We start from the raw sequence: 12,884 nt of genomic DNA, 5'->3' as shown, positions 1-12,884 counted from the left end.
CAGTCCAGCTTCCGTCAATAATAAAACCTTTATTTTTATCTCCTCTGTCTGCTCCTCAACTTGTGAACTTAGGAGAACAAGAGAGGAGTCGTACCTGCTTCTTCCCCTAAAGCCCAACAAGAATTTTAGATACCATCTCTTCCCAGAATCTTCATTTGATTTGACCATTTCTTCCTCCTTTCAGAATAGAGATGCAAGAAAACCAAGAAGCCTAAGTTGCTTCTGAGCAGGAAGGAGAGAGCAGAGAGTCAGTGGCTGCTGCCCACTCTCCAACCCCACATCTCTTTGGAATATGGCTAGAAAAGCAAAATAACAAATTTCTGTCTTTGCCTTCCCCTAGCCTTCCAAAGGCACACATTTTCCAACTGCACAGCTCCTCCAACAATCAATCAATGCCTTAAATAAAAAAGAGTACTCCTTCTCTATCAAGAATTTGAGAACCCACAGACAAAGCCTTCATTCTACAAATAAGGAAAAGTGTAGCTTTGTCCAAAGAGCCATATCCAACTAGCAAGAATGTCACTTTCAAGCTCAAAGGCCTTGCTCTCCACTTCTGTTTTCTGTTCCAACATGACACACTCCATTAATGGTAGCTCAAATCATGGCAGTGTCTCTCCAGACAGGAAGGTGGATCAAACTCCAGGTGAGGCATTCATGTCACATATAGTTTTTTTAAAGTCTCCAGGTTCTGACTCACCTCTCTCTGGGGTCAGGCCTGGATATAAATCCAGGTATCGCTACTTACTATCTGAGCTTCAATATCCTTAGCTATAAAACAGGAATAATAATCTATCCAATCTGTTTTGCAAGCTTATCTTCAGGAATAAACTAGATATTTAGATCAAGACTTTCTCTGACTTCGAATACCCAATGCCTGCTGTATCAATTCAGAATAGGCTAGGATATGCTGTTAACAAACAACCCTGGTATTTCAGTGGCTTAACACAAAGCAGTGTACTTTTTGCTAATACCAGGTCCGCTGTAGATCTAAGGGACTCTCCAGAGTGCCTGTCATCCTTACTCAGAAATTCAGGCCATCTGAAATTACAAAACAAAGGCTTCTCTGTGATCCCACTGCAGGGAAGACAGCACAGAAGGATCTCACATGAAATTAAAGTTCCCACGTGAAGGTAGACGATGTCACTTCTGCCCACAATTCCCTTCTTCCCTCAAGAATACAGAAGTAAAATCTAATATGCAATCTAGAATGTTCATATAGCTCAGGAAAGACAGCCCAAAATAGGCAAGGTACTGAACAAGAAGTGGAAATTACCTCCCTTCTGCCAAAAAAAAAGCAAAATGCAGGCAATAATATGTGCCCATCCGAAGAGAGAGCACATAGTTTCATCTCTGAAAGATGAAGACGAATGGCCGCTGTTACTAAGGTACTAGTAAAAGCAACATGGCAAAATAAAACCAACACAAAAGAAATCTGCATTAGGGGTATATCTTAGCTGGTTTTCAAGGAGTAACTAACCATCTGTACCATTACTCTGGGCTTTCTCCACCAGAAGGTACTGACCTAGTGACTTTCTGTAAATAGGAAAAATGATTCAACTGAGCTGGGGATAAAATCCCAGGAAGGAAGCATGATGCATGAACTGTGCATCTTCCAGGTGTCCACCTTCTCCCTCTTTTGGCTCTCAAAGCTAGAAACCATTGAGCATCTAGACAGGCTGCCAGTAAATATCCAATGGCCTGTATTAATTTTTTAAAACCTCAAAATGATTTTATCTGGTTCATACTTAAAAAAGAAGAAATCACTATCTTTTTTTTTTTTTCCTTTTTTTTTTTAATTGCATTTTAGGTTTTGGGGTACATGAGCAGAGCATGCAAGACAGTTGCGTAGGTACACACATGGCAGAGTGCTTTGCTTTCCTTCTCCCCTTCACCCACATTTGGCTTTTCTCCCCAGGCTATCCCTCCCCACCTCCCCCTCCCACTGGCCCTCCCCTTTTCCCCCCAATAGACCCCAGTGTTTAGTACTCCCCTCTCTGTGTCCATGTGTTCTCATTTTTCATTACCCGCCTATGACTGAGAATATGCGGTGTTTCATTTTCTGTTCTTGTGTCAGTTTGCTGAGAATGATGTTCTCCAGATTCATCCATGTCCCTACAAACGACACAAACTCATCATTTCTGATTGCTGCATAATATTCAATGGTGTATATGTGCCACATTTTCCCAATCCAGTCTATCATCGATGGGCATTTGAGTTGATTCCAGGTCTTTGCTATTGTAAACAGTGCTGCAATGAACATTCGTGTGCATGTGTCCTTATAGTAGAACGATTTATAGTCCTTTGGGTATATACCCAGTAATGGGATTGCTGGGTCAAATGGAATTTCTACTTCTAAGGCCTTGAGGGATCGCCACACTGTCTTCCACAATGGTTGGACTACTTTACACTCCCACCAACAGTGTAAAAGTGTTCCTTTTTCTCCACATCCTCTCCAGCATCTGTTGTCTCCAGATTTTTTAATGATCGCCATTCTAACTGGCGTGAGATGGTATCTCAATGTGGTTTTGATTTGCATCTCTCTGATGACCAGTGACGATGAGCAGTTTTTCATATGATTGTTGGCCTCACATATGTCTTCTTTCGTAAAGTGTCGGTTCATATCCTTTGCCCAATTTTGAATGGGCTTGTTTGGTTTTTTCCTGTAAATCTGTTTGAGTTCTTTGTAAATTCTGGATATCAGCCCTTTGTCAGATGGGTAAACTGTAAAAATTTTTTCCCATTCTGTTGGTTGCCGATTCACTCTAGTGACTGTTTCTTTTGCCGTGCAGAAGCTGTGGAGTTTCATTAGGTCCCATTTGTCTATTTTGGCTTTTGTTGCCAATGCTTTTGTTGTTTTGTTCATGAAGTCCTTGCCTACTCCTATGTCCTGGATAGTTTTGCCTAGATTTCCTTCTAGAGTTTTTATCGTGACAGGTCTTATGTTTAAGTCTTTAATCCATCTGGAGTTAATTTTAGTGTAAGGTGTCAGGAAGGGGTCCAGTTTCTGCTTTCTGCACATGGCTAGCCAGTTTTCCCAACACCATTTGTTAAATAGGGAATCCTTTCCCCATTGCTTGTTTTTGTCAGGTTTATCAAAGATTGTATAGTTGTAGATATGTTGTGTTGCCTCCGGTGCCTCTGTTTTGTTCCATTGGTCTATATCTCTGTTTTGGTACCAGTACCATGCTGTTTTGATTACTGTAGCCTTGTAGTATAGTTTGAAAACCGGTAGTGTGATGCCCCCCACTGTGTTCTTTTTGCTTAGAATTCATTTGGCTATGTGGGCTCTCTTTTGGTTCCATATGAAGTTCATGGTGGTTTTTTCCAGTTCTGTGAAGAAAGTCAATGCTACGTAGCTTGATGGGAATAGTGCTGATTCTGTAAATTACTTTGGGCAGTATAGCCATTTTCACAATATTAATTATTCCTAACCATGAACATGGAATGTTTCTCCATCTGTTTGTGTCCTCTCTGATTTCGTTGAGCAGTGGTTTGTAGTTCTCCTTGAAGAGGTCCCTTACGTTCCTTGTGAGTTGTATTCCAAGGTATTTTATTCTTTTTGTAGCAATTGTGAATGGAAGTTAGTTCTTGATTTGGCTTTCTTTAAGTCTGTTATTGGTGTAGACGAATGCCTGTGATTTTTGCACATTGATTTTATATCCTGAGACTGCTGAAGTTGCTTATCAGTTTCAGGAGATTTTGGGCTGAGGCGATGGGGTCTTCCAGGTATACTATCATGTCATCTGCAAATAGAGACAATTTGGCTTCCACCTTTCCTATTTGAATACCCTTTATTTCTTTTTCTTGCCTGATTGCTCTGGCTAGAACTTCCAGTACTATATTGAATAGAAGTGGTGAGAGAGGGCATCCTTGTCTAGTGCCAGATTTCAAGCGGAATGCTTCCAGTTTTTGCCCATTCAGTATGATATTGGCTGCTGGTTTGTCATAAATAGCTTTTATTACTTTGAGATTACGTTCCATCGATACCAAGTTTATTGAGGGTTTTTAGCATAAAGGGCTGTTGAATTTTGTCGAATGCCTTCTCTGCGTCAATTGAGATAATCATGTGGTTTTTATTTTTGGTTCTGTTTATGTGGTGAATTACGTTGATAGACTTGCGTATGTTGAACCAGACTTGCATCCCCGGGATGAATCCTACTTGATCATGATGGATAAGTTTTTTGATTTGCTGTTGCAATCGGCTTGCCAATATTTTATTGAAGATTTTTGCATCTATGTTCATCATGGATATTGGCCGGAAGTTTTCTTTTCTTGTTGGGTCTCTGCCGGGTTTTGGTATCAGGATGATGTTGGTCTCATAAAATGATTTGGGAAGGATTCCCTCTTTTTGGATTATTTGGAATAGTTTTAGAAGGAATGGTACCAGCTCCTCTTTGTGTGTCTGGTAGAATTCGGCTGTGAACCCATCTGGACCCGGGCTTTTTTTGTGTGGTAGACTCTTAATTGCTGCCTCGACTTCTGACCTTGTTATTGGTCTATTCATAGTTTCAGCTTCCTCCTGGTTTAGGCTTGGGAGGACACAGGAGTCCAGGAATTTATCCATTTCTTCCAGGTTTACTAGTTTAAGTGGATAGAGTTGTTTGTAATATTCTCTGATGATGGTTTGAATTTCTGTGGAATCTGTGGTGATTTCCCCTTTATCATTTTTTATTGCATTTATTTGGTTGTTCTCTCTTTTCTTTTTTATCAATCTGGCTAGTGGTCTGTCTATTTTGTTGATCTTTTCAAAACACCAGCTCTTGGATTTATTGATTTTATTAAGGGTTTTTCGTGTCTCAATCTCCTTCAGTTCAGCTCTGATCTTAGTTATTTCTTGTCTTCTGCTGGGTTTTGAGTTTTTTTTTGATCTTGCTCCTCTAGCTCTTTCAATTTTGACGATAGGGTGTCAATTTTGGATTTCTCCATTCTCCTCATATGGGCACTTATTGCCATATACTTTCCTCTAGAGACTGCTTTAAATGTGTCCCAAAGATTCTGGCATGTTGTGTCTTCGTTTTCATTGGTTTTGAAGAACTTCTTTATTTCTGCCTTCATTTCATTGTTTACCCAGTCAACATTCAAGAGCCAGTTGTTCAGTTTCCATGAAGCTGTGCGGTTCTGGGTTGGTTTCTGAATTCTGAGTTCTATCTTGATTGCACTATGGTCTGAGAGGCTGTTTGTTATGATTTCAGTTATTTTGCATTTGTTGAGCAGTGCTTTACTTCCAATTATGTGGTCAATTTTAGAGTAGGTGTGATGTGGTGCTGAGAAGAATGTATATTCTGTGGATTTGGGGTGGAGAGTTCTGTAAATGTCTATCAGGTTTGCTTGCTCCAGGTCTGAGTTCAAGCCCTGGATATCCTTGTTGATTTTCTGTCTGGTTGATCTGCCTAGTATTGACAGTGGAGTGTTGGTCTCCCACTATTATTGTGTGGGAGTCTAAGTCTCTTTGTAAGTCATTAAGAACTTGCCTTATGTATCTGGGTGCTCCTGTATTGGGTCCATATATGTTTAGAATCGTTAGCTCTTCTTGTTGTATCGATCCTTTTACCATTATGTAATGGCCTTCTTTATCTCTTTTTATCTTTGTTGCTTTAAAGTCTATTTTATCAGAGATGAGAATTGCAACTCCTGCTTTCTTTTGCTCTTCATTTGCTTGGTAAATCTTCCTCCATCCCTTTATTTTGAGCCTTTGTGTATCCTTGCATGTGAGATGGGTTTCCTGGATACAGCACACTAATGGGTTTTGGATTTTTATCCAATTTGCCAGTCTGTGTCTTTTGATTGGTGCATTTAGTCCATTTACATTTAGGGTTAATATTGTTATGTGTGAATTTGATACTGCCATTTTGATGCTAAGTGGCCGTTTTGCCCGTTAGTTGTTGTAGATTCTTCATTATGTTGAAGCTCTTTAGCATTTAGTGTGATTTTGGAATGGCTGGTACTGGTTGTTCCTTTCTATGTGTAGTGTCTCTTTCAGGAGCTCTTGTAAAGCAGGCCTGGTGGTGACAAAATCTCTGAGTACTTGCTTGTTCGCAAAGGATTTTATTTTTCCTTCACTTCTGAAGCTCAGTTTGGCTGGATATGAAATTCTGGGTTGAAAGTTCTTTTTTTTAAGAATGTTGAATATTGGCCCCACTCTCTTCTGGCTTGTAGTGTTTCTGCTGAGAGATCTGCTGTGAGTCTGATGGGCTTCCCTTTGTGGGTGACCCGACCTTTCTCTCTGGCTGCCCTTAGTATCTTCTCCTTCATTTCAACCTTGTTGAATCTGACGATTATGTGCCTTGGGGCTGCTCTTCTTGCGGAATATCTTTGTGGTGTTCTCTGTATTTCCTGCAACTGAGTGTTGGCCTGTCTTGCTAGGTGGGGGAAATTTTCCTGGATGATGTCCTGAAGAGTATTTTCCAGCTTGGATTCATTCTGTTCGTCCCCTTCTGGTACACCTATCAAACGTAGGTTAGGTCTTTTCACATAGTCCCACATTTCTTGGAGACTTTGTTCATTCCTTTTTGCGCTTTTTTCTCTGATCTTGGTTTCTCGTTTTATTTTGTTGAGTTGATCTTCGACTTCAGATATTCTTTCTTCTGCTTGGTCAATTCGGCTATTGAAACTTGTGCATGCTTCGCGAAGTTCTCGTATTGTGTTTTTCAGCTCCTTTAATTCATTCATATTCCTCTCTAAGTTATCCATTCTTGTTATCATTTCCTCAAATCTTTTTTCATATCTTTTTTCAAGGTTCTTAGTTTCTTTGCATTGATTTAATACATGTTCTTTTAGCTCACAAAAGGTTTTCATTATCCACCTTCTGAAGTCTAATTCCGTCATTTCATCACAGTCATTCTCCGTCCAGCTTTGTTCCCTTGCTGGTGAGGAGTTTTGGTCCTTTCTAGGAGGCGAGGTGTTCTGGTTTCGGGTGTTTTCCTCCTTTTTGCGCTGGTTTCTTCCCATCCCTGTGGATTTTATCCACTTGTCGTCTGCATAGTTGCTGACTTTTCGATTGGGTCTCTTAGTGGACACCCGGATTGTTGATGATGAAGTATTTCTGTTACTTGGTTTTCCTTCTACCAGTCTAGCCCCTTCGCTGTACGACTGCTGAGGTCCACTACAGGCCCTGCTTGTCTGGGGTGCACCTATAGCAGCTGTGGAACAGTGAGGGATGCTACCAGTTTCTTTTTCTAGTATCTTTGTCCCAGGATGATGCCTGCCAAATGTCAGTCTTTTGGATATAGAGGGGTCAGGGAGCTGCTTGAGGAGACTGTCTGTACTTTATATGAGCTCAATTGCTGAGCTGTGAGCTCTGCTGTTCCCTCAGGGCTGTTAGGCTGCTATGTTTGATTCTACTGCAACAGAGGTCATTAAAAAACCCTTTTTTTCTCAAATGCTCTGTCTCGGCAGGTTGGGGTTTTGTTTTTGGATGTCCGTTGAGGTGTCCTGCCCAGCTAGGAGGCAGTCTAGTCACTTTTTGACTGCCGAGGCTCTGCTCTGCTGTTGTGAGGTTCGCCCTGTTGCTGCAGGCTTTTACTCTTCTGCTGCGGTCTCTGCCACGGGCTACGCCCTGCGGCGGAGTCTCTCTGTTGTAGTGGGTTGCCTCAGCAATGGCAGGCTGCGTCAGCAGTGGGCGTGTATCTCAGTAGGGGCGGGTTGCCTCGGCAACTGCAGGCTGCGTCAGCAGTGGGCGTGTATCTCAGTCAGGGTGGGTTGCCTCAGTAATGGTGGACGCCCCTCCCCCACGGAGCGTCTCAGGGACCGTATCCATGGCGAGCATTTGGAATCGCCGTTTTGTCTGTCCCACTGCGCTACCCCTAACGCTGTGTCCCTGCAATCCCCTGGGCTGGCCCACTGTCCAAGTCCCCTTTAGTCTCAAGTTCAGCCCTCTCAAGTCTGAGGTTGCCGGTTCAACAGGGCACCCGGACAAGCGCGCCCTGTGGGGAGCGCTGGGTAGGGCCGGCCGCCGTCACCCCGGCTGCCAGCTTCTCCAAGCAAAGCCTCTGCCTGGTGTCCCACATCTCCTTTATACTTGGGAATTTCCCCGTTCTGTGGACAACAAAGATCGGTCTGAAAATGCAGCTCTGACTCACCTCTCCGCGGATTAACCAGGAGCTTCAATCCTGGGTTGTTCTCACAGTGCCATCTTGAGTCCCCCTCACAAATCACTATCTATGTTAGCAAAGCCCTGACCAAGCAGGATTCCGAGAATCCAAGGGTTTTGCATCAGATTCCCTGTGTCCTATGCTCCTAAAGAGGCGACCAGCCCCACTGAGGGAGGTGCTGTCCCTACAGTGCACTGCTAACAGCAGAGTAGCATAGAAAGTAATCCATCAGAAACTATGCAATTTATTTATTTATTTGAGACGGAGTCTTGCTCTGTCTCCAAGGCAAGAGTGCAGTGGCACAATCTTGGATCACTGAAACCTCCGCCTCTTGGGTTCAAGAGATTCTCCTGCTTCAGTCTCTCATGTAGCTGGGATTATAGGCATCTGCCATCGCACCCAGTTAATTTTTTTATTTTTTAGTAGAGACAGGGTTTCACCATGTTGGCCAGGCTGGTCTCAAACTCCTGACCTCAAGTGATATACCCACCTTGGCCTCCCAAAGTGCTGTGATTACAGGTGTGAGCCACCATGCCTGGCCCCGAAGTTATGTTTTTGACCTGATAAGCACTACAAACCAAAGTTAAAAGGTATAGGAGGAGAGGAGACATTGAGGATTACTTGAATGTAGCCAAACACATATAAATATTTCAGCAGACTTCACAGAATTTCATATCTCTCTTTCTGTATAAATAATATGCTTACATCTCTTCCTCTCAATTCTCTTTCCTTTTTTTTTTTGGTTGAGACAAGAGTCTTGCTATGTCGCCCAGAACTGGAGTGCAATGGCACAATCTCAGCTTACTGCAACCTCCACCTCCCAGGTTCAAGCAATTCTGCCTCAGCCTCTCGAGTAGCTGGGATTTCAGGTGCCCACCCCCACACTTGGCTAATTTTTGTATTTTTAGTAGAGATGAGGTTTCACCATGTTAGCCAGGCTGGTTTCGAACTCCTGACCTCATAATCCATCCGCCTCAGCCTCCCCAAGCGCTGGGATTGTAGGCATGAGCCACAGCGCTCAGCCTCTCTTTGCTTTCTAATAGGGCTTTTCCTATTTTGGTTTAGCTTCTCAGCAGGAATGACTCACATTCCCAGTGCTTGGAAGAAATGCATCATACCACTCCCTTAAGTGTTGTTGTGTTTTCTCTTTCCCAGCAAGTTCCCAAACACAAACCTGAAGTCGGCCTCAGAAGGTGAGAAGGGTCTCTCTGTTGCCAAATCATTTAATGAGTATGTCTCCAGCTTCATTTCTGTCCAGCATCCCACTGCAATTGTGAAGGTGGAGGCTGGCACTGGCATAGTTACATAGTAATACCAGCTCGAGCACCCTATAAACAGTAAGAAAAAAACCATAATGAGGCCAATATACGGTTCTGGACCCTGCTGTGTATGTCTTCTCTTGAGGCATGTGAAGAACTTTTGTGATAAGCTGGTAAGAGCCAACTCTTGGAGGTCAGTCACATCAGCAGAAGAAGGGACATTATTCCAGGTCTCAGGGAAGACCAGGTCTCAGGAGGGATGATGGCTTCAAGGCAGCCAGGAAGGTCTGGGTCTCTTCCACGAATCGGTTTGAAGCCCTTCATGTGAGGGTGGTAGTGCAGGGGTTCCCTCACAGCTGTACATGCAGAAGGCCATAGTCTGTATGCTCCTACAGAGACAGAATATGTCTCATTCACCCTTATTGCTGAACACAGTTTTTAGCATTAAAAAAAATGCTCAATTGATACCTGTTGAATGAGTGAAGAAGTGAGCAAAGCAATGATTGCTTTGTGCTGTAACCAAACTATCCTGTCCAAATTTAACTCAAGTCAATATAAAATGGATATAGCAGAAAACACATGAGACTAGGGAAGGGAAACACTTGGGTTTTCATCTCAACTCTGAAATTAATTAGCTGTGGAAGTTCAGGTCTTACTTTTAGTCCCTTTTACCTGTTTAGCTGATCTTCCACTCCTTGCTGAGCAGATTAAAAGCAGGTGTAGAGGTTCAACAGAGCCAAGGACTCCTAGTTTGTAACAGGGCTGGGATTAGAGCTGGGGAGGGTATACTCTCCACTTAGTCCAAATATTAGAGGCTTTTTAAGCAAAGTTATGAATGGCTGATAACTTGTAACACTATACTTCCCCCATTTATAAGATGCAAAAATAATTTTAATGTTTCTGAAATCTGAATGCGTCATATACCTGATTTAACCTAGTATTTTTTCCAAGCATCTGCTATAATTGTGTGTCTTAAGGGGAATTGATTTTTTTTTTAACTTTTATTTTAGGATCAGGGTACAGGTGTAAGTTTGTTATACAGCTAAATTGCATCATGGGGCAGGTTGGGGGGAGGTTTAGTGTATAGATTATTTCATCACCCAGGTAATAAGCATAGTACCTGATAGGCAGTTTTTCTTTTTTAAGACAGTCTTGCTCTATTGTCCAGGTTGGAGTACAGTGAGTGATCACAGTTCACTGTGGCCTCAACCTCTTGGATACCCAATATCCAATGTCTCAAGTGATCCTCCAACCTCACCCTCCCACGTAGCTGGGACTACAGGTATGCACCACCACATCCGGCTTAATTTTTTTTTTTTTTTTCTTTTAGAACTAGAGCCTCACTACGTTGCTCAGGCCTGTCTTGAACTCCTGGGCTTAAGCAATCCTCTCACCTTTGCCTCCTGAAGTACTGGGATTACAGGTGTGAGCTACCATACCCAGCCTGATAGGGAGTTTTTCTATCCTCACCCTCCTCCTACCCTCCACCCTCAAGTGGGCTCTGCTGTCTGTTGTTCCCTTCTTTGTATCCATGTATACTCAGTGTTTGCCTCCCACTTATAAATGAGAATATGCAGTATTTGGTTTTCTGATGCTGCCTTAGTTCACTTAGGATAATATCCTCCAGCCCCATCCATCTTGCTGTGAAGGGTATAATCTAAATCTTTTTTTATGACTGCATAGTATTCCATGATATGTACCACATTTCTTAATTCATTTCATTGATGGGCATTTAAGTTGATTCAATGTCTTTGCTACTGAGTATCACCTTATATTATAGAACACATTTCTTCACTCCTCATGTTCCCATAGAGGACTTTATATTGACTTGAACTTCTATTACGGTAATATCTTTTAGTCCCTTCACAAACTCCTTTATAGGAGTTATTATTCTTTTTCTTGCTTTAAGTTTTAGGGGTTTAATCACATTTGACATCCAATCACTGACCAAATTGGCCTGTGGTTGTCCAATTTGGTCTGTGATTGGATATCGAATTCAGAGTTGAAATATTAACATGCCCCTTCTGGCCTAACATGACATTCTTCAAAGTGCTTTACCAGTAATAGAGGTTAGATTTTGATCTCCATGTGCATGGTTCCCTTGTCTATCTTAAAACAAATTCCAAACTTAGGAAGGTAGGACTTAGTAAAAAATAAATAATATTTTTGGTGAGATTCAGGTTTGGAAGTCATGAGAGGAGTTACTTGAAGGAGAGATATAAAAGGACATGCTCAGAACTGCTGGAAATCCACCAGAGTCAGCCATTCTCTCCAACTTGCCTGGAAGCTGCAACCTGCTTCTGGAACCAGAATGGCAACTCTTGAAATCCCTCTCTTTGTAGCTGACTAAAAAGTTGAAGGTAGGCCAGGTGCAGTGGCTCATGCCTGTAATCCCAGCACTTTGGGAGGCCAGGGTGAGGGGATCACTTAAGGTAAGGAGTTCGAGACCAGCCTGCGCGACATGGTGAAATCCCGTCTCTACTAAAAACACAAAAATTAGCCAGATGTGACAGCACATGCCTGTAACCTCAACTACTCAGGAGGCTGAAGCAGGAGAATCCCTTGAACCTGGGAGGCAGAGGGTGCAGTGAGCCAAGATCACAACACTGCACACCAGCCTGAGTGAGACTTGGTCTCCAAAAAAAAGAAGAAGAAGAAGAGAAGTTGAAGGCATACTCCTCCTTAAAAAGACAATCAAATCCAGTGATAGCTTCTACTGGGCATGAAGCAAAATCACAGCCTTAAAGAGAATCGCCACTCTGATTCCAAGCCAGTAAGAAGGACGTAGGGACAGTCATAGCTGTCTTGATGAAAGCATGGCATGGAAATGATATGACTAGCTATACAGACTCCACCTCTCTCATTTTTCTGTCTTCCTGTAACCACCTACATTCCCTCTAACCCGATGCCTCCCATGACTGCTCCATGAAAACTTTCATTTTTTTACTGGAAACACAGTGAGAGATGGAGCAGGCAGAAAGGAATATGCAGATGGAAGAAGAAAGAAGTTTTGGGCAAGGAACTAAATCTTTTGAAAGGCCCTCGTTAAAAAAAAAATCCTAAACAAATACATTTTCTTAATCAAAGGGCTGTAGACTGTCATACTTTGTCTGAAGTACATTTTAGAGTTTAATTAAGAACAATTATAAGTTTCTTTTTAAAAATTCAGACTCTTGGTTGTTCAGTAAATATGCAGAAATGGTGAAGCTTTCAGGTAAAAAGGGAAGTTTAAATGTATGAGGCAGAGGCTACCTTTGCTTCCACCCAAACTCCATTCAGGAACAGTAAAAGAATTTCTTTTCTAAAGACATGAACCAACAAGGACAGAGAGAATAAAGCAGGAGACCACTGCAGCAGAATATTGGAAGCTAGAATGCAGATGGAAGTGTGGCAAATGACACAGCAGACCTGAATCCAGATCTGAATCCTAAGTTGGCAGTGGGGAAAGGTAAGACCCACCTCATTTTACCCCTTAGAAGCTCCAAAAGTCTCTGGGGTAGAGGAAACCCTAAACTAAGCAGGACCAGATGTACAT

General features: G+C 42.4%; 1 protein-coding gene across 35 annotated transcripts in view; it reads right to left on the bottom strand.

Annotated features, from left to right (window-relative positions):
• Positions 1 to 12,884, bottom strand: part of AOPEP (aminopeptidase O (putative)) — a 449,451-nt gene that overhangs the window by 368,036 nt on the left and 68,531 nt on the right. For all 35 annotated transcript variants that reach the window (XR_013532554.1, XR_013532563.1, XR_013532561.1 and 32 more), the window contains one exon: positions 9,265 to 9,418. Coding sequence is in view for 20 of the 35 variants with exons in the window: in XM_078365849.1 (XP_078221975.1) it covers positions 9,265 to 9,418 (154 nt within the window). In the remaining 15 variants the exon portion in view is untranslated. The remainder of the gene's footprint in view (positions 1 to 9,264; positions 9,419 to 12,884) is intronic.

Source organism: Callithrix jacchus, chromosome 1, assembly GCF_049354715.1.
Source record: "Callithrix jacchus isolate 240 chromosome 1, calJac240_pri, whole genome shotgun sequence".
Lineage (NCBI taxonomy): Eukaryota > Metazoa > Chordata > Mammalia > Primates > Cebidae > Callithrix > Callithrix jacchus.
Note: the sequence above shows the minus strand (reverse complement) of the source record. Positions and strands in the feature narration are given on the sequence as shown.